This window comes from Ziziphus jujuba, chromosome 12 (assembly GCF_031755915.1).
Source record: "Ziziphus jujuba cultivar Dongzao chromosome 12, ASM3175591v1".
Classification (NCBI taxonomy): domain Eukaryota; kingdom Viridiplantae; phylum Streptophyta; class Magnoliopsida; order Rosales; family Rhamnaceae; genus Ziziphus; species Ziziphus jujuba.
In genome coordinates this window covers 7,014,189-7,040,167 of record NC_083390.1, presented here as the reverse complement: position 1 = coordinate 7,040,167, position 25,979 = coordinate 7,014,189, and the positions used below count along the sequence as shown (strand labels likewise).

At 33.2% G+C, this 25,979-nt stretch overlaps 4 protein-coding genes and 1 non-coding gene across 6 annotated transcripts; 3 read left to right on the top strand and 2 right to left on the bottom strand.

Moving 5' to 3' along the window:
- The first annotated feature begins 8,470 nt into the window (after window positions 1-8,470).
- Window positions 8,471-9,835, top strand: LOC107419887 (UDP-glycosyltransferase 74F2-like). The gene is made up of 2 exons (XM_060813133.1): window positions 8,471-8,501; window positions 9,297-9,835. Exons 1-2 carry the CDS (start codon window positions 8,471-8,473, stop codon window positions 9,833-9,835), a joined length of 570 nt encoding a protein of 189 aa, XP_060669116.1.
- Window positions 9,836-11,860: 2,025 nt separating this feature from the next.
- LOC132799346 (UDP-glycosyltransferase 74B1-like) lies at window positions 11,861-16,965 on the top strand. Its single transcript, XM_060813132.1, has 3 exons — window positions 11,861-12,199; window positions 16,457-16,550; window positions 16,604-16,965. Exons 1-3 carry the CDS (start codon window positions 11,861-11,863, stop codon window positions 16,963-16,965), a joined length of 795 nt encoding a protein of 264 aa, XP_060669115.1.
- Window positions 16,966-17,929: 964 nt separating this feature from the next.
- LOC107419889 (DEAD-box ATP-dependent RNA helicase 22) lies at window positions 17,930-21,767 on the bottom strand. Of its 2 annotated transcripts, none has more exons than XM_048463066.2 (8): window positions 21,207-21,767; window positions 20,811-21,098; window positions 20,535-20,648; window positions 19,938-20,377; window positions 19,465-19,792; window positions 18,714-18,866; window positions 18,360-18,411; window positions 17,930-18,131 (listed from the first exon to the last, which is right to left on the bottom strand). In XM_048463066.2, the coding sequence occupies exons 1-8, from the start codon at window positions 21,570-21,572 to the stop codon at window positions 18,073-18,075; spliced, it is 1,800 nt and encodes a 599-aa protein (XP_048319023.2). In that variant the 5' UTR covers window positions 21,573-21,767; the 3' UTR covers window positions 17,930-18,072. The 2 variants fall into 2 exon arrangements, with proteins under 2 accessions (XP_048319023.2, XP_048319024.2); XM_048463067.2 differs by having other exon boundaries at window positions 17,930-18,128.
- A 527-nt stretch (window positions 21,768-22,294) lies between these two features.
- LOC107419902 (uncharacterized) lies at window positions 22,295-24,622 on the bottom strand. The gene is made up of 4 exons (XM_016028733.4): window positions 23,929-24,622; window positions 23,504-23,711; window positions 22,846-23,382; window positions 22,295-22,747 (listed from the first exon to the last, which is right to left on the bottom strand). The coding sequence occupies exons 1-4, from the start codon at window positions 24,542-24,544 to the stop codon at window positions 22,660-22,662; spliced, it is 1,449 nt and encodes a 482-aa protein (XP_015884219.3). The 5' UTR covers window positions 24,545-24,622; the 3' UTR covers window positions 22,295-22,659.
- A 53-nt stretch (window positions 24,623-24,675) lies between these two features.
- On the top strand, window positions 24,676-24,749 carry TRNAV-AAC (transfer RNA valine (anticodon AAC)). The gene has a single exon. It is a non-coding gene; the product is annotated as a tRNA-Val (tRNA).
- Window positions 24,750-25,979: the final 1,230 nt, after the last annotated feature.

Here is a 25,979-nt window from a genome sequence, read left to right as displayed (position 1 = left end):
ATGACATCCTTATATACAACAGCAATGAAGATGACCACTTGCTTCAATTATGCAAAGTGTTTTCTTCACTGACCATCTCCTCTTTTTAGGTTTCATTGTGAGCAAAGATGGAATGCACAATGAACTTCGAAGCTTTCATGGCCTTGCCACTTTTTACGGGAGATTCATAAAAAATTTCAGTGAAATAACTGCTCCTCTAACTGCTAGCCTCAAAAGGAATGAATTTAAGTGGGAACAACCACAATAAGACAATTTTAACTTGTTGAAACAACTCCTTTCCTATATTGGCTCTACAAATTTTGACGAGGTCTTTGAAGTTGAAACCAATGCATCAAAACTGGGCATTGGAGCATTTTTAATTCAAGACGACCACCTCATTGAATTCTTCAATGAGGAATTGTGTCCTACTCGCTAGAAATGATCCACACATGAACAAGAATTATATGTTGTAATTCAAGCATTTGATCACTAGGAACATTACCTTATTCAAAAGGGTTCCATCTTACATAGTGATCACCATCCACTCAAATACCTTAACTCACAAAAGAAGCTCAATGACTAGCATGCTCAATTGCTCAAATTCTTACAAAAGTTTCATTTGGTTTTCACTACAAAGCTAGTTATCAAAATACTTTCACTGATGCCTTTAGACGTAGGTACACATTACTTGCCATCTTGAAATTCAATCTCCAAGAATTTACTCATCTTAAAGATTTATATGCTGATGATGATGACTTTTCGTTCGTTTGGGAGCAATGTCAATTACATAATGACATGGAGGACTACCATATTATTAATGGTTTTCAATTCAAAGGCAACTAACTTTGCATACCAAAGACCTCCCTTCGTGAGTTCATTATGCAAGACCTCCACTCCAGAGGCTTAGCTGGCCATGCTAGCTTTAACAAAACTATTCTAGCAATTACTCAGCATTTCTTCTGGCTAAAAATGAAAGCTGAAATTACATTTCTTATTAGCTAGTGTTCTGTGTGTCAAGCTGCAAAGGATCGCTCATAAAACGTTGGCCTCTATACTCCTTTGGCAACCGGCCCAACCCCTTCCACTATTTGGGAAGATCTATTAATGGATTTTTTCTTAATCTCCCAATGACTGTCCAGAGAGTTGACTCCATTTTTGTTGGGTAGATTGTTTCTCCAAAATAGCACATTTCTTTCCTTGTAAGAAAGCTTCTAATGCCAGTTATGTTACTTATCTATTTTTTGGAGAAGTAGTCCATCTTCATGGAACCCCAAAAAAATCACTTATGATCATGATATCAAGTTTGTAAGTGATAACAAGAAAGCCTTATGAAAGAAGTTTGACACTAAGCTGCAATATAGTAGCCCTTACCACCCCCAAGCTAATCACCAAATCAATCGCACTCTTGGAAACATGCTTCGCAGCTTAGCATTCAACAAATCAAAATAATGGGACTCCATTCTTCCACAATTGCTGCTACTTTTGCAAAAAATTATGCTTAATTTCACAAAAAACTTCAACACTGCATTGAGCAAGCAAATCTTAAATATAAAGCAGTAGCTGATGCTCACAATCAGCATAAGATATACAAGGAAGGAGACCTTGTCATGATTGACCTGTGCAAGGACCGATTTCCAACTGGGACCTACAATAAACTAAAGCCCCATGAACTTGGCCTTTTTGTCATTTTCAAGTGGCTTGGAGACAACACATATCATGTTGATTTGCGTGAAGATCTTCCCATTTCTCCTATGTTTAATATCTCCAATCTCAGTCCCTATTTACCTCATGATGGTTCACTCACTCAGTTAAACCAACTTGAGGACGAGTTTTCTAAAATTGGGAAGGAAATGGTGGAGCATTAAGCTAGCAATGTTAAGCTTCAAATTATAGTTATAACTTGCAATGTTAGAGCATTTCCAATAGACTCTTAAAAAATAAAGAGTATCTTTTGTATAATAAAGAATATTTTTTAACATAAAGAGCTGAATATTAGAAATTCCTCTAATAATACTCTTTACATCAGACTTTTTATTTTTATTTTTTAATAAATATTTATTGTTTTGTTTATTTCCTTCATTGTTTTGTTTTTTATATTCAACTATTTGAGTAGTAAAGCCATCAAAAGAAACAATAAATGGTAATTAAAATATATTAATATAATATAGTAGTTTTAAAATTTGATAAGCATTAAATTATATTAATATAATTTAAATATAAAGAGTGTTTTTTGCTCTTAAATTTGAAGATCCAAACTCACTTTATATTTTAAAAAATTAAATTACAGAATAGATTGACGTTTATTTTTAATGTCTAGCTCTTTAAAATAAATATATTATAATAAATGAAAGACTCCTTGGGATGCTATTATATGCATTCATCAATGTCTCACATTTTACACATACAGAATAGCTAGCATTGTTATATGTATTCATACTCATTCAAATTGTTTCACTACTTTCTTTTTGGTTCTTTTAACTCTGCCTTTGCTGTGATTTCTTTCACCATAAGACACTTGGCTGTGAATTAAAAAAAAAAAATGATTTTTTTTTAATATCAGATATTAAAGTTGAGCAATCCCATCGTTTTATTTTTATCTATTTATTTATTTATTTTACATAAATTTAAATTAAGAGATAAACAATTTGATAAAAAACTTGGTAGTTGGTAACGCAGCTGTAACTATAATTTCCAACACATAAATAATTAAAAATTAAACTATGCATATGACAGCAACAAAATTACTGAACAGTCTTCCATTATAAGATATTCGATTCCATTTGCATTAGCTGCTCTCAGAAATTAACTTGTCCTCGTGCATTTATCAGGCGCAGTGCCCCAAAAGTGCCATTTGGTTCCACTGAATATATGTAGTAATAAATAAATTATATAATTTTGGAAGCTGTACTTTATCAACTTATAAATAATTGCACATGGATTTCTCAAACAAAAACATGTAATGTTACATGTTTTTGCATCATTTGGATTTTGGATGAAAAAAGTGGAAGTGACTTTCCAATGGATGTTGATGTACTACCGACCCTTCTACTGGCTACATAGGACCACAGATCTCGTCAGCCAATGGTATTCCATTAATTACTTTATATCTTTTCCCATTGATAATTTTTTTTTAATAAAATTTTCACATTGGTATTCAATACTTAAAAAAAAAAAAAAAGAAAGAAAAAGAAAAAAAAAAGGTGAACGAAATTCAATTCAGATTAAACGGTCTGTCGGTAATTTCTACTTCACTTGCAAGTTTCTACTAGTCATTCGGTTGAACGGGTTTATCATGCTCATGTAAACCTGTTTAATTATATTATATTATTTTATCAAATGTGATATATTATTTATATTATTTTTAAAATTAATATAATTAGACATTAAATTGATAACTTATTTATCATCAAATCAATTTTCTTATATATTTAGTTTTCTTTAAAAGAATAACTATATTATTTACATTATTTAAATTTATTTAAAACAAATAACAAACTTAAAATATATATATATATATATTTCATCCAAAAATATCTTAAAAATTTCATTATGTATTTCATATTCTATCCAATATATATATAAATCTTAAAAAATTTTATTATGTATTTCATTTTTCATCCAATATGTTGAGCGGGATATCTTTTTATTTTAACTTTTTATTTTTCAAAATGAAAGAAATATTTGTTATACTTGTCTTTCTGTGGCTACTATCTTATAAGAAAAATAATATGTGTGTGTGTATTTCAGCCTATGCCAAATTTTCCAAAATGCTTAAAAAAAAAAAAAAAGCAATAGCATATATAATGTTTTTATTTTCTTTAAAATAAAATAATAATTTTTTTTCAGATTGTTTGAGAAATAAAATGCATAAAATAATTATTTTAAGGAAATTAATATAGTAATACATTCATATTAAAAGAATTGAATTTTTTTGGATGAAATATTAAAGGAGTTTAATTTGTTAATAAATAACTTACTAATTTAGAGTTTAATTATATTGAATTTTAAAGATCACATAAATGATATATCATATTTGATGAATTATTATAACATAATTAGATGGACCCACAGCTAACATGATAGATGTATCCCAATATATAATTTTTCAATTTGATATTAGTACCACGGTAGGTTAATCATCCTTTGCAGATATAGCAATATTTAATTTTTTTGTATTTATTATTATTTATATTGAGTTTTTGAAAATCTAAATCTAAAATTTTACTATTTATCATTACTAATTTCATCGTTAGTGAGACTGCAATGTGATATTTAACTTAAATTCTTTAAAATTGAAAAAGTAAATTATTAATAAAAACAACCAATTATCTTCATATGGATAAGCAAATTTCAAGTGGCTTCAGAAGTATACTATTCTCATTTACAAAACAAGTCATATTATATGAATTCATATGTAGATTCCATAAGATTTGTGTGAGAGGAAATTACTTTTGTTTTATTTTATTTTTATTCTTGATTATTATTATTATTATTATTATTGCAGCAATAGAAATAGAATCCACTGCTCCTGTAGTCTTTAGTACATTCTAAATCACCTGTTAGGCATTGGTAGAACACGATGAATAAAGAAAATAGTTCTTAGGTTATCCTGCATCTTTGCTACAGTGTTATTACTATGCATTTAGAATGTGAATAATAATTTCATTGCAAAAGAAAAGAAAAACAACTTGTCAATTATACGAATTTGATGCTAGATATATAATAAGGCATGGAATATATATATTAATATTACTGTATAATAATGATTGTGTAACTTTACGATGAGGAAATTATTATGTGGGTCCCTATGAAATCAAGTTGGTTAGGAAGCTCGTAAAGAACATGAAACTGAAAGATTCAGAAATACATAAAATGGATGGCTATGTGAAGGCGAGAAGTTGGCACATATACAAGTATATTTGAATCCATTTCAGGAAAAAATGTATATTTTGAATCCAATGTCATGTGAAATCTCATCACTACGTTGGTTTCGCACAGAGTACGAATAAACAACCACCATTAGATTATCTTTATTTATGCATTAATACTGAACTTGTTTTTTGTACTGTCAAAATATAGATTTATTCTATTGGATATTATTATTAAACTTCCTATTACATATAATTGGAATTAAGTATTTTATGAATTATATGTGATAGGATGCTAACGGCCTAATACAAACTGTGCATTTTGTCCAATGGAACATTACTTGTCAAATATAACACTTTTTATGCCCTTGCTAAATCTTAATATAGCCCCACCACTCCCCTTTTTAAAATTCCTTTTCTTTTTTTTTTTTTGTTGGCTTTAAAATCCCACTAGGGTCCTGGAAATAATTAAGGAATGATTAGCAATCCAATTTCTCAGAAAGGATTAATTAATTCAGGTAGTAAAATGAGGTAAAATCTTCAAATAAATGCAGGCCTTGACTGATTTTATAATTAAGTATCCTTATGTATGGAATTTTTTAAGAGTGCCTTAAACAGTCTTTCAAATAAATAAATAAATAAATAAAAGTACCTTAAGCAGAAACTCAGGTCCTATATATGTGCCATGAACGTGAGGATTCCCTGGGTTGGTTTCTCAGTATATTCGCTTTTATGTTGCTTTCTGATATTTACGAATATTTCTGTTAAAAATTAAGGAAAATGGATATATTATTGGGTTTTTTTTTTCCATATATATGATTATAATACTGTTCTACCTACGGAGTGGCAAAGGGAGTAGTTTAGCCAAAAAAAAAAAAAAAAACAGCTTATCCATTATATTTGTAAATTTAAAAATTATAGGTATATAAACAAACTCCGTTATTATCTCGAAATGTTTTATGCCATGGGATGCCATGGCATAGGACAATATCCCGTAGGACAATGATTTGACATTTATAATACTATTATAAGATATTTTTTTATTAACAAAAATACTAAAATGGTTTGAATTCTTTTTTATAGACAAAGTACATGTTGTATTTATCTTCTCCTTTCCAATCAATGTATAGCAAAATTTACAAAATCGAAATTTTGATGGAAATTTCATTGAAATTACTATATTTTGACAAAGTGAATAAAAAATAATAGTCCTAAATGAGAATAGGTAAAATAAATTAAAATTTTTACTAAAATTTTTTTATATCTTTACAAAATTTATATCGAAATTTTTATCAAATATCCTGTCAATTTCTTCATAATTTTATCAAAAAATTCATAATTTTCATAGAAAATTTCTATTATAGAAATTTCTACTAAATTTTATTTTTTAAAATCTTTTATCAAAAAATTAATAAATATTATTTATGCCTAACTGTTAGTCTGTTTATCTACCCATTATTTTTTTGACCAGAATAAATTTAATATTTGTATAAATATTATAAAGTAGATATAAATTATAAAATAGACAAAAATACAAATATGTATGTAAAATAAATGATAAATTTTATATTAACATATTATAAAATAAATAAATATTATAAAGATATGCTGAAAACATATTATATGCAAATATAGCTAAATGAATTGATAAAATATTTATAGAATGCCATCAAATAGTAATTTATAGGTATTATATCAAACTCAACTTTTAAAATATAAAAATTTTGCATATAGTCAAATCGATGTTATATAATAATTATTAGTAAAAATAACCACATTTAATACAAAATCCATATGCTTGATATATTAATAATTACATACAAAAATATTAAGGAGAAACAACATTTAATAATTGTTTTAATATTTCACATTTTAAAATGAAAATAAAGAATAGATCAAAATGTTCAGATCATCCAAAAATTTTATGTCGTATTAAAATGATATTTTATGAAATATAATATGATTGTAATAATTGTTTTATATATCTTATTTAATAAACATTTTTATTAAATATATTTTTTTTTTTGCATATTTTTTTCATTGATAATAATACATTTATAATCATTAACGCTTACTATACATTATTGACTAAGAGGAATATAAAATATATTTAATATTTTTCAATTTTAATTGTCAATTTGATAATTAATAAGCTAATCATAAAGTTTTAATAAAAAATTTTATTTTTAAATAAGTTTCTATCAATTTTCACAATTTTATAAATTTTTATCAATATTCTATAAATTTCAATAAATCTATTAATATTTGCGTATTTTGAATTCTTAATATTTTCATCAATATACAGATACAAGATAATTGGAATATATATTGTTCTTTAAAATATTTAAGGTTTTCTCCAAGTTCAAATCCTCTGTTTTTAGATAATAACAACAACAACATAGTTGTCCATTAGCAAAAAGTATGATCAATTTCACGCATGTAATTAAGTCGTAAATATTATTTATCATTATTGCTGATCATCAAATAGTACATTTATATGTTATCTTCTCTATTTCAAAGAACATCATCTCTTTTTTCATAATTCTAATGTAATCTCTATATTAAAAAAATAAAATAGAAAATGAAGCTTAGAGCATCCCCAAGGATGTCATGGCTGTCATGCTCTTTTATTTAAAGAGTCAATTCTTAAAAAATAAATAAATAAATAACACATTTTTTATTTAACTTTTATTAATATAAAGTTGATTTGGCTCTCAAAAAATAAACAATCGAATCTACTTTTTTGTTTTTATTTTATGTAATTTATTATTTGGTGTTACATAAATTTCAATATTACTAACACAATTATTTTTATAGAAAATATGTCTATTACTTTATTTCATGGTATACACTAGTTAATGCTTATAAAAAATATAAAAATAAAGAGCATGATAAAAAATCAAGATAAAATTTTACTTTTTATTTTGAAAAATACTTTTAATTTGAAATATATGATCCTTAAAATAAAAAGGCCATTAGGATGCTCAAGACCAAATCTACTCTGTATATAAAATTTTTAATAAATTCATTTATTGCTCGATAACTTTTTATCCATATTATAAATAAAATTTTTAATTAAAATTTTATATTTCATTTTTTAAATATTAGCTCGGTGTAGGGAGAAGGAAAACGGTGAATTATAATTGTTTATGGATAAATGTAAAATAAAAAATATTTAAAGAGTAAGATTAAAAAAAAGTCCTTTTTTTTTAATTCTTGAAAATGTGCTCTTTTCAATAAAAAAAAATACTTTTTGAAATAAAAAAATCAATGAAAATGCTCTAAAAATGTGCTTTTTAATATAAATATTTAGTTTTAAAAATTTTTTAAAAATAAATATTTATCTAAATTATTATCATATTAAATTTCACTAATAATTATCATCAATGTTCACAAATAGCTACTCAGATAATATTAGACTTATTGTCAATGGTGACAAAGAATTGGGCCGTTGGGAAGTGGCATTAAAGCCTGTATTGTATTTGGTTGCATTTCTTTCTCATGTATTTTCAAGATTCTCTCCGATTCTTTCAGCTAATTAACTTTGAATGGAATATTTCAATTTTATCATATTAATGGCCACGTATGGGATTCAACAACTCTGGTCACAATCACTCTAAATTATGATAGAAAGTTCTGGCAGACAACTGACAGGTATAGAAACTGGTTTTTCTACTTTCTAACTAATTAAGCCGTCAAAAATAAAAACCCTTTTTCCAAGGACAAGTTTTTCATTCTCATAACATATATAACTGACTAAAAAAATACTGATTTAAAAAAATAAATTAACAGTTTAGGGAGTGAGACACATGCCACGAGACCAAACTCACTCATTGCCACACTCCTTGTTCAACCAAAACAAATGTTTTTGACACCAATGCCGCTTACTTATTTATTTAATATCTTAATTGATTATTTTATGTTCAGGCAACTAATATTAATTTTCATGATTAATTACATCAATTAATTCTTAATAAAATTTGTATATGAAATGTCTATTTCTTATTTAATTTTCTTTTGGATACAAAGTGGACCCATTTACTTTTAATAAACACAAAAAAAAAGTAACCTTTTTTAACATGAGTCGTATCCACAAATTGCTGATAATTGTAATGACAACAAAAAGTAAATAAATAGATAAAGAAAGAAAAATAAATAATAAAATAAAAAAGTAAACAAACAATGGAGGAAACCAAAATCTAAGAAACATCAGAAAAAATATAAACACACAAAACAATATCAAAGACCACCACCACCCCACCCACCCACCACCCCCCCCCCCCCCCCCCCCCCCTCTCCTAAAAAAAAAACCCAACAAAAACAAAAAAGAAAAAAGAAAAAAAGAGGGTAATAAAAAAGAGCAAAGAAGCCATGTTATAGTGCTTCCTTACCCAAGCCAAGGCCACATTAACCCTATTCTTCAATTTGCAAAGCGTTGAGCCTCTAAAGGTGTCAAGGCCACAATAGCCACAACTCATTACACTGTCAACTCAATCTCAGCACTCAACGTCGGTGTCGAAGCCATCTCTGAGGGATTCGACACCGGTGGCTTTGCTGAAGCAAAAAGCGATGACTTGTTCCTCAAACGCTTCAAAGCCAACGGCTCAAGAACTCTTTCTGAACTCGTACAAAAATACCAAAATTCTAACTTCCCTGTGAATTGTATAGTCTATGATTCATTCCTACCTTGGGCTCTTGATGTTGCCAAGCAACATTCCATATATGGAGCTCCATTCTTCACCAATTCCACCACAGTTTCTGGCATATTTTCTAATATTCATATTGGCCTTGTTTCTCTTCCAGTGAAGCAGGAAGACATGCTTTTGCTTATTCATGGATTCCCTCCACTCAACTTTCCTGACTTGCCAAGCTTTCTCAAGTTTCCTAAAGGATACCCAGTTTACTTGGCGATGAAAATGAATCAATTCTCTAACTTGGAAATGTCTGACTGGATATTTGGAAACACTTTCGAAGAACTAGAAGGATAGGTATATCTATATCTATATCTAAACATATACATATACAAAGCAAGGCTCTTATTAAAGATAGAATTTCATACATCATCATATAGAATTCTCACCAACCTTTAATTATATATATATTGTGGTAAAGCAAAGGTATACCGAGAGTTCGAAGGGAAGCTTTGGAAGTGCTACGTCCAAAAGCTTAGACTCCGTTGTATCCTGGGAGACAACCGTCGGGAAACATCTGCACCGGTGGGACGAAAATTGTCTTAAGGAAACTGTGGTACCACACAGGCCTTGGACAAATTCATCAAAAGCAGATCGAATACTAAGGCTCATAGGTTTCAAATCTAATCTTTGATTTATTTATTTTTCTTGTATTTTGTTTACATCTGTAGATCCACATGTATATACATATATTCATATTATATTCATATTATTTTGCGACAATCTTAAGACAATTTTCCACATGAATATATGTTTATATATGTGGATTGTTCAATCTTGTTGTTAATTAGTGACTTTCGGGTGTAAAGTTTTTTGTTTAAAAAAAAAAAAAAAGGCTTCAAACCCGAGTGGGTTGTGTGATGGTCATGTGGTATTTTTTGTTTTTACTTATTCAAATGTTTATAAATATTTTTGTAAAATATACATGTCCATGATTTGATCTATTTGTTGTGTTGGGTTTGTAAGAAAGCTGTTTCTTATGGGTTTGAAAATTCTTGGGCAATTCCTTATCATTGTTTAAAATTAAAAAAAAAAAATTTCAAAATTGAATTACCCATGAATTATAAGATTTTTGATGATTTTTGGGCATTTTTTGGTGCTGGATTAGTGAAAAAGATGTGAAAAAATATGAACCAGGTTAGAAAACCCGTTTACCAGTAAAATGGGTCGAATTTGACCCGGTTGGAGGTTAAAGAAGGGTTAAAAATGGGTAAACGGGCCGGATTTGGGTTAATGGGTCTGAAATTGGGTACTGTTGGGTCTGGCCCAGTTCAAAGGCCCAACTCAGGTTAGAACAGGCTACTGTTAACCCAAGGCCCAAGCCCATATAAGACCCAGCCCAGATAAGACCTAGCCCACATGAACAGTGGCCCAATTGGTATGGCATGCCACGTGTCGCCATGAGAGAGCGACATATGAATAGTGACACCGTACACAGTGGCAAGGCTACGTGGCAAACCATAGAGATGCCAGGTGTCGCACAGTAGCAAGGCCACGTGTTGACCATCAGAGACACCACGTGTCGATCTGTCACAGATGACACGTGTCGTCCTCTGAGAGAGCCACATGTCGGATCATGGACTTGACACGTTGCGACCTATTACAGGTGCCATGTGTCGATCTCCTGTGGTGACACGTGTCAGCATATAACCCTATTGGAAATTGGTTGGAATTAGTTTGTTAAGATAGAATAACAACTAATTGATTTCTGGTTTTTGTGATTTTACAGAAATGGCAAGTAAAGATGTGCCCGTTGCACAAGTGGCAAAACAGACTCCTGTGGTTCAAGCTTCTCCTACTGCAAGTCATGCAGAAAGACCTGAGAAGTTCGATGGAGCGAATTTCAAAAGGTGCCAACAGAAGATGTTGTTTCACCTAACTACATTGGGCCTTGCAAGGTTTCTGACTGAAGACGCACCACCGAGTAGTGAAGAGAGTGACAAAGAAACTCTGATGGCGGTGGATGTGTGGAAGAATTCCAATTATTTATATCAGAATTATGTCCTGAATGGCCTATCGGATTCCCTTTATGGAGTATATTGTAGCTCGAAATCAGCGAAAGAGCTGTGGGAAACTTTGGACCGGAAGTACAAAATCGAGAATGCTGGATCCGGAAAGTTTGTGGTAGGCAGATTTTTGGACTATATGATGGTGGATACCAAGCCACTAATGAGTCAGGTACATAAGTTGCAAGTGCTGAGCTAAAAACTTCTTGCTGAAGGGATGATCATTAATGAAGCCTTTCAAGTGGCTTGTATGATTGAGAAACTACCTCCAAGCTGGAGTGACTTCAGGAATTATCTGAAGCACAAAAGAAAGGAGATGGATATGGAGGCTCTTGTTAGCAAGCTTCGCATAGAAGATGATAATAGGAGATCTGACAGGAGATCCATGAAGGCCGCTGTGAAGGCCAATGTTGTGGAGCATAGGAGTAGCTCCAAGAGTCAAAAGAAGAAACCTGGAATGAGTTCCAAGTTGGGGCCTAAAGGAGGCATTTCCAAAAAGGCTAAGTTCCAAGGAAAATGCTTCAATTATGACAAGATGGGTCACAGAGCGGCATATTGTAGATTGCCAAAAAGAAAAAAGAACAAGGAGGCACAGATGATGGAGCACATCACAAGAGAGGTTGATGATATTGACCTAAGCGCTGTTGTCTCTGAGGTGAACTTAGTGGGTTCTAACCCAAGAGAGTGATGGATAGATACAGATGCAACCCGCCACATGTGTGCAGATAGGAGCATGTTCACCTCTTTCGAACCAAAGGCAAATGGGGAGAAGTTGTTCATAGGTAACTTTGCCACATTGGAAATCTAAGGGGAGGGCAAGATTGTCCTGAAGATGATCTCTGGGAAGGATTTGAGTCTAAATAGTATATTGTATGTACCAGACATTCGAAAGAATTTGGTGTTTGGATCGCTGCTAATCAAACATGGTTTTAGATTAGTGTTTGAGTCAGACAAGGTTATCTTATCCAAGTATGGGATGTTTGTGGGAAAGGGCTATGAAGTCAATAGTATGTTCAAATTGAATGTAATGACTGTAAAGCCAAAGTTTATTAATAATAAAGCTAGTACTTCTTCCGTTTACTTGCTTGAGTCTTCCATTTTGTGGCATGGTAGACTAGGTCATGTTAATTTTAATTCTCTGTGGAGGTTAATTAACTTGAATCATATTCTCACGTTTGATATTGATACCAAACATAAGTGTGAAACTTGTGTAGAAGCGAAATTAACGAGGTTATCATATCAAACAATTGAAAGAAATAATGAACCTCAGGATTTAATACATAGTGATGTATGTGATTTAAAGTTTGCACCGACTAGAGATGGTAATAAATATTTTATCACCTTTATTGATGATAGCATGAAATATTGCTATGTGTACTTGTTTAAGAGCAAGGATGACGCTATAGAGAAATTTATTTTCTATAAAACGGAAGTTAAGAATCAACTCACCCACAAAATTAAAGTGATCAGAAGTGATCGTGGTGAAGAGTATGTAACTCCATTTAGAGAGTATTGTGCTCAACATGGCATAATACATGAAGTTACTCCACCATATTCGCCGCAATCAAATGATGTGGCTGAACGGAAAAATAGAACTTTGAAAGAAATGATGAATGCAATGCTGTTAAGTTCTGAAGTACCTCAGAACTTATGGGGGGAAATTGTTTTGTCGACAAACGACCTTTTAAATAAGGTGCCCCGTAAAGATCAGGTGAAAACACCGTATGAACTTTGGAAAGGAAGACAGGCTATCTATAAATATTTACGAGTGTGGGGGTGTCTTGCCAAAGTTGTGGTACCTACTCCTAAAAAGGTAAAGATAGGTCCCAAGACAGTAGATTACATCCTCATAGGATATGCACAAAATAGTAGTGCATATCGGTTTCTCGTGTATAATTCAGAGATTCTTGATATACACAAAAATACAATAATGGAATCGAGAAATGCATCATTTTTCGAACATATTTTTCCGTATAAAATTGAAGCAGGACCGAGTACGTCTAAACAAACTTATGATGCTATCAGTGATGATGATCATGATAGTGATCAAGATCAGGAGATCAAAGTTAAGACCGAGGTTGAATTAAAACGAAGCAAAAGAGTAAGAACAGAAAAATCCTACGGTCCGGATTTTCTTACTTATATGCTAGAAAGTGAACCTCAAAGCTTCCAAGAAGCTGTTAGTTCTCCTGAAGGAAATTTATGAAAAGAAGCCATAAAAAGTGAGATTGATTCCGTCTTGCAAAATCATACCTGGGAACTAGTAGATCTTCCTCCAGGTTGTAAACCGTTAGGTTACAAATGGATATTTAAAAGGAAGATGAAAGCAGATGGAACAATAGATAAGTACAAGGCAAGACTTGTAATTAAAGGACACAAGCAACAAGAAGGCCTTGATTATTTTGATACTTATTCTCCGGTGACGAGAATAAATTCCATAAGGATGGTACTGGTGATTGCTGCATTGCGGAATCTTGAAGTACATCAAATGGATGTGAAAACAGCCTTTCTTAATGGAGATCTCGATGAAGAGATCTACATGAAGCAACCTGAGGGTTTCTCCGCACCAGGACAAGAAAAGAAAGTCTGTAGATTGGTAAAGTCCTTGTATGGACTTAAACAAGCTCCAAAGCAATGGCATCAAAAATTTTATAGTGCCATGCTTAGTGATGGATTTAAGATAAATGAGTGTGATAAGTGCATCTATGTAAAAGATACAGAGAATGGATATGTCATTCTTTGTCTGTATGTAAATGACATACTCATAGTAGGTAGTGACGACAATATGGTCCAAACTACAAAAGCGATGTTGAAATCCAAATTTGATATGAAAGATATGGGGCTTGCAAATGTAATTTTAGGGATGAAAATCACGAGGACTTCGAATGGTATCATTCTTAGTCAAACGCATTATGTAGATAAAATACTGGCTAATTTTAGTAAAGATGACATTAATATAGCCAGAACACCCATTGGTGTGAGTTTACACTTATCTAAGAATAAAGGAGAGAGTGTAGCTCAAGTGAAATATGCAAGGGTGATTGAAAATCTGATGTACTTAATGAATTGTACAAGACTAGACTTAGCTTATGCTATAAGTAGACTAAGTAGATACACGAGTAATCCAAATGATGAACATTGGAAAGGAACCGTTAAAGTATTAAGATACTTACGATATACTCGTGAATACGGACTGCACTATACAAGATATCCTGCTGTATTAGAAGGATACAGTGATGCTAACTGGATATTAGATATAAAGGATTCAAAATCCACTAGTATTATGTATTTACATTAGCGGGTGCAACTGTAACGTGGAAGTCCTCAAAACAAACAGTAATAGCTTGATCCACGATGGAATCAGAGTTCATCGCATTAGATAAATGTGGAGAAGAGGCAAAATGGCTACGCCAATTCTTAAAGGACATTCCAAGGTGGCCTAAACCTGTGCCAGCTATAAGTATACATTGTGATAGTCAATCTGCGATTGGCAGGCATAGAATATTATGTATAATGGAAAGTTTAGACATATTCGTCATAGACACAATTCTATTAGACAGTTAATCTCAACTGGAGTTATCTCAATAGACTATGTAAAGTCAAAGGATAACATTGCGGATCCGCTAACCAAAGGGTTAAATAAAGAACTAGTTGAGAAATCATCGAGGGGAATGGGATTGAAGCCCGTGAGTAAATTCGATACGATGGAAACCCAACCTAGTTGACTGGAGATCCCAAGATCTAGGTTTAATGGGACAACGCAATTGTAAAGACTGGTATGAATCACTGTGGGGGTTAATCCTCTGCCCATTCCTATGATGAAACAGTGATAGATAGAGGTTAAGCATGAAGTATACTTTTAATGATTCATAAAAGTATGTGTTTAGTAATCTATGCATAGTTATGCTGATTACATTGGAAATAGGAATCACTTATATGAGAGAGAAGAGTGGCCGCTTCAAAGGAGAATTGTTAAGGGCGCAATTCTTTAAAAACTCTCACAGAACCAGGCAGGTGTTCAAGGCCAAAATGAACACAACAGTGAGAATTGAAGTGTACCAGGAAGGAATCTGTGTGAACTATGTTGTCATTTACACAAACGATGAAATGGTTTAAAGATATCGCATCTACCATTAGTCAGTAAAGAATATATAGTTTCACAAGGGAAGGTTCAAAGAGTAACATCTACCTATCCTATGCAGGTTCCAACTGCAGAACTTTACCACTAGAGTCTTGCATAATCCTTAAAAGTCAAATCATTCATGTGAGGGATTGTAACGTTTTAATTAAATTTTTTTAAAATTAAATATTAATGTGATTGATTTGATAGGGCCATTAATGGGCTTGTCATAATTGGTTTTTCAGTTTTGGAATAAGAAAACCGTTTTTGGAATAAGAAAAGAAAAGGAGAAGAAAATAAAAAGATTTGGGAGGATTTTGTGGAAAAAGATTTTTTTCCTACGTGAGTTTTGAAAGTAGAGAGGAAAAAAAAAATCAATTGTTTTTTTTTAGAAATTTTTTGAAAGACAGAGGAGTGTGGTACAGCAAAGGTATACCAAGAGTTTGAAGGGAGCTTTGGAGGTGCTACGGCCAAAAGCTTAGACTCCGTTGTATCCTGAGAGACAACCGTCGGGAAACATCTGCACCGGTGGGATGGAAATTGTCTTAAGAAAACTGTGGTACCACACAAGCCTTGGACAAATTCATCAAAAGCAGATCGAATACTAAGGCTCACATGTTTCAAATCTAATATTTGATTTATTTATTTTTCTTGAATTTATTTACATCTGTAGATCCACATGTATATACATATATTCATATTATATTCATATTATTTTGCGACATATATATATATATATATATTACTTGGAACTATTGCTAATATAATGTCTGTGGATTTGTATACAAAAAGGAGGCAAAAGCAATATCGAATCTCTGGCCCGGAAAGTTGATAGGTCCAATGGTTCCATCGGCTTACTTGGATGGTCGAATTGACGGTGACAAAGGTACGAAGCAAGTCTATGGAAGCCACTCAGTGAAGAATGCCTCAAATGGCTAGAAACCAAGCCCCAGAACTCAGTTGTCTATGTCTCTTTTGGAAGCATGGTGTCCTTGACACAGAAGCAAATGGAAGAAATTGCGTTTGGCTTACAAGAAAGTAATTTCCATTTCCTTTGGGTGGTAAGAGAATCCGAGAGAGACAAGTTGCCCAACGGGTTTATAGACTCGGCAAAAGAAAAGGGTCTGATTGTGGGTTGGTGCAACCAGCTAGAAATGCTAGCTCATGAAGCTGTAGGCTGTTTTGTTACACACTGTGGTTGGAACTCGACGCTCGAAGGGCTTAGCCTCGGCGTGCCTATGGTTGGTATGCCACAGTGGGCAGACCAGTTTACTGATGCTAAGTTTGTGGAGGAGATCTGAGAAGTTGGGGTTAGAGCCAAGGAAGATGAGAAAGGGATAGTGAGAAAAGAAGAGCTTGTGCCGTGCCTGAAGAATGTCATGGAAGGAAAGAGAAGCCAAGAGATCAAGAAGAAAGAAGGCTAAGGCAGCTGTTAGTGAAGGAGGAAGCTCCGATAACTGCATCAATGAATTTGTAGAGTTTCTGATTAGATCTGATCCGAAGAAATTGTTGAACGGTCACAATTAGACATTTAAGCTCTCTGCCAATCCTTCTCTTCGTTAGTTATTAGTGTTTTAAGTGTTCGATGTTTTTGTTTTCTTTTTTCCTTTTTTGGGTTTCTTTTCCTATTTTTATTTATTATTATTATTATTATTATTATTTGCTTTTTGCCTTTTTTGTTGGTATTCAAAGTTGCTTTTAAGATCACTCTCGAGTCTCGAAGTCTTGTTTTCCGTACTTCTAACGAAATGATGTTAAGGATGTTAAGTACGAAAAAAAAAAGGAATCAACGAAAGTGCTATGAAAACTGCTAGATAAGCATATTAGATAATGATGAAGTAACGTCTGCTTGTTTCCAAAAAAAAAACCAGGCGTAACAATAACCCCACAAAGGGCTTCCATGAAAAATTAAAAAACAACCTCACTCATTGTCAATTATTATATGTTTGTATGTATTTATTTATACATACAAGACATACAAACGTCATGTATTATGATTAAACTAAATTATTTGCGGACCCGTATATCGCAGACTGCATAGGGATCAGTGATGTTATCAGAGTGCATGGACGGGTCAAAATCACCCACTATCTGATTCGTTACCTGCAAATCATTTCGTCCATTCATGACAATATGGTAGAAGACTATGGAATAATTAATGCAACAATACTTTTTGGCAATGGTGAAGACAATAATTCAGCAATCAGCACCAAGAGTGGTAGTTTAAAACTACGAGGAGTGAAAAAGAAATAGAATAGAAGAAAATAAGACAAGAGAGAAACTGGTATTATATTTGTAATATTATTAAAGCATAAAAAATGAAAAAAGAAATTTAGTGAAAAATAGAATTTATATAAATTTAGATTATCGTAGTGCTTCTTTACATATGAAATTCCTCACAAACGTAGTCAATATGATACAACACTTTCTTCACCAATGGACGCGTCTCTGATCTTGGTGAAGCCTGCTAAAAATGTTAAAATGATAATATCAGATCAAAATAGAGTATCCCAACAACTCCCTATATTTCATAATCAGCAGGAAAATAACAATTTTTTTTCCTGCGATCTCAAAATGGATGTGACTTTTGTAGTCTTCATTGAACTACAAACTTTGTGCAAGTGTAGATTCAATTGATATTGTACAGTGTCGTAATGAAAATTTTAATTCTTGCAATTGTGAAATTGACCTTTACCTCTCTTCTTAAGCTTATTTCTGAAGCTTCTTTTCCTGCTAAATGCTGTCTCCTGCAGCCATAAGAAAATAAACCGGTGGTCAAGAGCTTGAAAATTACAATGTCACATCAGGAATTTTTAACATTTGCGTTGCGTCCAGTTCTTCAAATCAGTTCATGTGACCCAGCATGATCCTCACACGAACAAGGCATTTACCAAGTTTAACTCGATAAGAACAAGGACATACATTCTCGTCAAAGGTATGCAGTTAATATAGTGAAAACATTTTTACATTTCCAACTCTAGTATCATATCAAAATTTTTGTTCACATAAGAGCATCTTCCATATCAGAATTAAAAGTTTGAAAAATTACCACTGGTTGACCAAGTTCCTCTGCTCGACGAACAGCAGCAACCAGATCCCGATTGGATTCAGTGTAAAGGCTAGTGACAACTCCATATTGACCAGCTCTACCTGTGCGACCAATCCTGTGTATGAAGTCTACAGCAGAAGTTGCAAAATCTGCCTGGAATAATCAAAGAGTTCCACGAGTCAACTTCAATTTACATAAAATCACATGATAAAAAGAGTGAAATAATTATAGAACAAGACAGCAATATAACATCTTAAAAAAACATGCTAGTATGATAGAAACAGAGATCCCACAATGGAAGAGAAACACCATGTATTGGTCAATTGTGTCTGACAGTGAAGCCTTTTACATGGTGAAGGTATTAGTAATGAGGTGCATTGAAAATTTGCACAACCAGGCTGATGACGAAACAAATTTAAGAGCAATAACAATAGAAGAGGAGAAAAAGAAAAATGATAAACTTTTTTTGTTCTTAGAAACTACAAATGCCTACATGAATATAAATTTGCAGCAATGCGAGTAAATTCAATTTATGAGGAGTATTTTAGAGTTCAAATGCATATATTTACTTATTTTTTTCATATCATATAAGTAGTTCCCAATATGACACCAATCTGGTTCTAGTAAATTCATATCTTTTTTTATAATTTTGATCATAAGAAATATGCTAACTTTAGACTACTCATGTCATTTTCCTCATTTGATCAAGAAATTAAAAAAAAAAAAATCTAAGATAATAAAGGAGAGTGACCTGAATGACATGTGAGATATTTGGAATGTCAACACCACGCGAAGCAGCATCAGTGCAAACAAGAATACCACCTTTCTCTTGGAAATCATCTAATGTCTTTGCACGCTCCTCCAAGGAGCAATCTTTATGGTATCGGTAACATTCAATCCCAGCTCTAAGCAGTATTTTTGCCACTGCTTCAACAGCATCAACAGTATTCGCAAACACCATGGTTCGGCATTGATCAGAGCCAATATCCACTGATTTGGATTTGAAACCTTGATTCACAGCTTTTACGAGTTCATCGACCTGAGTATCATTTGTAACTTCAATCCATCTCTGCTTTAATCTAAAGAAGAAAAAGTTACAGAAAAATCAGCAACATAGAGGCTATAAGTTTATAATATACAGTAAACACTGCAACACCTGACTAGCAGGAGGGCAATTAATACTTTTACAAATAATCAACTGGTAAAGAAAAAATTCTGTAGCACCTGGGGTTGTGACGATGAAGATAATTCCCAGCAACCCAATTAGCATCTGGAAACATCTTTTTCAACACTGCACCAGCTGTTTTCTTCCCATTCATTGGAAGAGTAGCTGCAACAAAAATGTATTGTTTGCTGCGCTCATAATCCTTCCTCACTCTCCTCCAGTCTGTTCTTTTGACATGCCCAGCTTCAACGCCCTCCTGTAAGTCATCGACAACACCTTCAGAACTTTCCTCCCCTTCTGAGACGACTTCCGCTTTTAGGTCTTCTTCATCGTCTGAACTTAACTGCGATGAAGTATCAATTTCCAAATCCAATGGCAACTCACTAACAGATCCTTTTGACCACGATAATTGCTTTTCATCAAAACGGAGAAGGTTTATTAGACGGATAACTTTATTCTGAAAGCTCCCGCAGAGAAGCATGTCTGCTTCATCAAACACCTGATAATGCCAAAATTTTTTTACATAAGCATACCAGTTATGAAGACGTGAAATTACTTATTTATACCTGGGTTCTATCAGATTTGTCAATTCTAAGCCAAAAAAATAATAATAATAAAAAAAAAAATAAACATCAACACTGAAATGCAATCCATACCACATATTTAACACTGCGCATAAATTCAATACGGCGGCTTTTGTTTGGATCGATAGTGTTCAGAAGGGCAACAGGTGTTGACACAATGATATCAGGTTTGTTAACTGGCCATCCCTGAAATGAAAGCATATTATTTCTGAGTTGTCAGTCCCAGATTCCGAAAATTGCAAGGAACCACGAAATAAGCCAAGAAAAGCACCATTCTAGTAACAAAAATAGTACCAACAAAATCACAATGCTGTTGCAATACAGATCAAGAACAACAAACAGAATTACCTGTCTACCACAAACTGCTGCAACGGTAAGAAGTGGCTGACCATCCTCACCACAAAGACCATTGGCCATACGAACCACTTGCTCACAAAGTGTCACATTTGGGCAAAGAACAAGACCAACTTTATGTTTGGAGGAAAATCCTTGTTCAGAAGCAGTATCCTCCAAATCAGCAGGGTTATCAGACAACCGATTAATCAGAGGGACAAGGTATCCATGCGTTTTACCACTACCAGTTTCAGCAGCAACTACCATATCTTTACCAGAGAGTATAGAGGGTATGCAAGCAGCCTATAAAATTAAAAACTCAAAATTAGCATCGAAAAGGGTAAATGCCCATGTTACTATACACAACAAGCATTCAAATATCTGTTGAAAATTGAGCAACAGAGTGGGCACCTGAACCAGAGAAGGTTGGCCGAAACCGGCATTGAAGAGAGCCTGAGAAAGCCTATCAGAAACTCCAAGGGAAGCCCAGGAAACGCCTTCGTCTGCATAGAACGTATCGCCTCCTCCTTTGCGGTGCGAGACGGCGATGGCAGGGGCAGTCGAGAAGACTCTGACTTGTTGTCTGCAGCGGCGTGGTTTAGTGAGGCAAAACAAACGGATTTGAAGAGCCGAAGAAGAAGATGGCGAAAATGAAGATGAGGGATTAGAAGGAAACCGATACGGATGTTTGAATTGGGAGAAGAATTTGGAAGGAGAGGATGATGATGATAGCTTGCAGAAATGGAGGATTGTAGCAGTAGGACGATGGAGAATCATTCCGGCTTTTTTTCTTTTTTTTCTTTTTTTTGTTTCTGGGGTTGAGGGTGAAGGGTTTTTCTGATTTCTGAAGCTGGGAAAAGGATAAACAATTTTGGGGGTTTAAGGGTTTAAACCATAAACCCCCACATAACACGGTCTCAGCTATTACTATTACTATTTCCTTTGCTCCGTTTTTGCTGAGAAGGCATTACAATTAAGAATTATTGGACACACCCAAACCGAATAACCTATACAACAAATGTAAAATGTGGAGCTTAAAATACTAATTGTTTGAGTGTTAGATGTCTACAACTTCTTAATTGGTACAACTTTTTAATTGGTAATTAAAAAGTTTGTTCTTTTTAGCTGGGCATAAGAGAGTTCAGGGTGCCACTACGTGGAAAAACTTTTTATTACTTGTTTGAATTAACAAAATGTCCCCCCCGAGGACATAATCACTGTTTCTATAGATATGATCTATAACTTCAAATTGTCTGTACTATTATTAGAGATAATAATAACAATGGCAATTAGTGTGTTTCCTTCCTGAATTAAATAGAATTTAGCATTTCATTTTTTTTTTTTTTTTTAGACATTTTGATTCTGAATTCAAATTTGACTTGCATAATTGGCTTTTAAATTGAATTTCACTTCTACAGATGTTCCTTAAATTGATATTTTTTTTATTTTTTTTTTATAATTTCGAGGATACAATTTAAAAAAAAAAAAAATTGAGCTCGGAACCTAAAGCACCAAAAAATATATATATTCTAGGATTAAAGTGCCAAACATATTCACTTCAAGGGAGAAACACGCTAATAACTAAAAAAAAAAATACCTATGTGTGGTTTTTGATAATTATGAAAACTAAAGTGCTAATCTATATGCAAACTGACCGAAGAGCTGCATATTCAAATTGACCAGTGCTATGGGGGAAAAGGAAACTGGAAATTACAATTATCAGATGGCTAATAAAATTATGATGTGGAATGAGAGACAGTAGATATGACATTCAAGGAGACCATCTCAGTTGATATGCAGTTTACACTTCAAATTCTTAGAAATGGGTCTCAGATTTGAGAAATATCCAGTTACTGTTTACTGGTTATCTTTCTTCCTTGGAAGCCATGGCAGATTTGGTTCCGTATTTAGAAAACACGTCAGTCAAAACAGCCTTTTCTTTGATCTTTAACCTGCAAAAATGATCAAGAAAGCCATGTCATTTACAATATAAGAGAGGCCGAAACAAACAGTTTGTTTTGACAAAGATCAGCAATATGACACAAGTTACCTCTTGGCAGATCCTGGAATGCCCAATTTTCTTTGATCTTTCACTTCTTTGCCTTTTGCAAGTAGCTTTTTCTTACGAATTTTCTCCCCTTTACCTTTGCTAGGAACCTTCTCTTCCATCCCTTTACCAAGTAGCTTCTTCTCAAGTGCCTCGATTCTCTCTAGCCGCTTCAAAGAAACTAAATCTAATGACGACTCAGACTCTGATCTTTGTTCCAAGCTATCTCCATCACTTAGCTCTGATGCAGTGATAGATTCAAGATTCTCTCCGACATCTTCGGGTTCTTGCATGTCGAAGTTATCATTAGGTTCATCATATTCATCAGATCTATTCTCCACCCCCATTTCCAAGGAAGAATCATCCATATCAGAAAGACCATTTTGATATCCTTCCACTTCAGGAACTTCTTCAGTGTAAGTCCTGTCCGCTGATTGTTCAATAGCAGAATCTGATATTTGTGACTTTACTATCTCACATTTTATTTCCTTCTGAACTTTTCCAAAACTTATACTCTGCCGGGAAAACATCTGAATGAACCTGCCACAAGAAGATTTTCATTTCAACAAATTTCATACGCATTTCTAATTTCTGTAAAACATAATATTCCCGGTTGCTGCCTGTTCTTCTGGCATGCAAACTTAACAGAATTCTTAAGTACCTGTTTGCCTCCTCCTCAGACTTGAAATAAATGAAAGCAGAACCCTTGCAAATAGGGTCCCTGGTCTTCTTGTTTCCAGAAACTACAGGGTTTATACTAATTATACCAGGCACACCTTTGAAAGCTGACTTCAAATCTCTATGGACATTCTTCTTTTTAGGAAGGTTGACCACTTGCACTTGGATTCCACTTGGAACAACTTCCTTAGCTGCAAAAATTTCCGGCAAACATAACTGAAAATTCAAACTTGTTTCGGCATTGGAAAAGACATTCACATATTTGAATATCAAATTGAAAGCAAGAAATACTCAATGAAAAAGAAGAATTTATTGGCCTAAATTAAATGGATACATTACAAATGGTCATATAATATGGAAGATAAGAATATGGGCATAACTCATTGACCGTGACAAATTATGACAAACCTTTCTTCTTTTGTTCATCTTGCTTGGAACTAGGCTTTGCGGGATTTTTCTTGAGCTTATTAATATTAGCATCCTGGGCTTGTCTACTCTGCTCCATTTCTTCGAACAGTTTGTCCTCAATTGAAGTGTCGTACACTTTCCCTTCACCAAACCCACGGGGCTTGTTCTCCAGCCACTTCTTCATCCTCCCAAACGGCAAAAAAAAGGTTCCATCTTCGTCATCTTCTTCAAAATCATCGCCATTGCCAAACTCCTCCTCCTCCTCCTCATCGTCGTCATCATCATAATCATCATCAAAACTGTCCATATCTAAGAGTTCCATTTCACCTCTAGCGTGCTTTTTCAGAGCAAAAGCTCTGAACCCATTACATCCATGACCAAAATCAGCAGAGGAGTTGAAATGGGTATTACAGAACGTCCGTAAAGAAGATAGGAAAACACCATTTTCGGACCAGGCAGTGAAGAGCAAAGCTGATGAAGATACACTGGGGCAGAAAGCTAGATGGGTTCGGTGAGTTCTGTAAGGCAATGAGAGAGATGAAGCAGTGCTGTTGCTTTGAATGGTGAGAAGAGAATTTGAACACCACGGCAGCTGAAAACGTCCCGTGCTTAGCATCTTCGTCGCTCAAAGCTGTACTATCCTCTGCTGAGAACTATCCTCTGCCGAGAAACCCGAGCAATGGGATTTTAGGCGAGGATTAGGAAACCAAAATTAGATGTCAGTAAAAGTAGCCAGAATCTCCATCTGGTGTCGTGGTGTAGTTGGTTATCACGTCAGTCTAACACACTGAAGGTCTCCGGTTCGAGTCCGGGCGACGCCATTTAATTTATTTTTGTGCTGATCCTCATAATATTTGTTCTTTTGCTAAATGGGTTAATATGAAAAAGACCGAGCTTAGTCATAGTTGCTGGAAATCAATCAAACCACCAAAGAGTTAATCAATTTAAAGTAAATAATGTTGATGGAGCTAGATCTAAAAGTGAATGCAGCAATGGCAGGATCCCATATTTCAAACTGCTTTTCACCATTAGTAGTGTTTGAGTTATCATAGCTATCAAAGTTCCATATCTTTATGTGTAGAGAGATAGGTGTTGTTGAAGGAATCATTAAGAGTGATCCAAAGAAAGCCATTGATGCTATATCAATGATACAACTAAGATCTGCTCATACCAGAATGCTATTTTGGTTGAAGATATCAAAATTTTATTGAGAACTTATGGTCACTCTTTTAGATGTAACTTTTTATCCAAGAAAAACAAGTAGAGTAGTTGCACATAAGTTAGGTAGATTTGCACTTCTATTGAAGGTTTTACAACTTGATGAAGGACTTTCACAATTGGAAAAATGATATTTATCATCAATAGTGACTTTCACCATTTTACGTGATAATGGATCCCATGTGTATATATAAGTAAAAACCATTTACAAACAGTGGATGCCATGTATATATAAAAGCCACATAAATACTAGATCTACTACTATATAGGATGGTGACAATCACCATTGATGTCATATAGTTATACTCATACCATTATAGGTTATATCCTATACTTCTGGATGGTATTGAACTACTGATGTTTCTTTGTTTTTTTTTGGATCATTTGTTTTTTTTTTTTTTTTTTTTGGGTGAATGGAGTATTTATCTTATTGTATCTTATTAATAAAGTTTTGAATATATTTTATCAAAAAATGGTCGGTCCATATTATTGCGCAATGAGAGAAAATTTATAGGGGCCGTAATGTTGAATAACGGAACTACCATACAGGCCCAAAACCAGTACAATAATGAATCATCTATAGCCTGTTTGTATTTTCGAACACGTCAAACATCAAAAATCCAAAAATTCTTATACTAAATTTCATGCAACTTTTGGAACAAAATTATAAGAAAAGAAAAAATCACCAAGCCAAGAAACATGTGACAATTTTTGACAACGAATACAAGTTTAATTAGTTCTATGTTCTATCAAAAATATATACATTTATTTATATTTAGCCAAGTTTATTTATTGAGGAAACAGAAACCTACCACAACCAAGAATGCTTATCA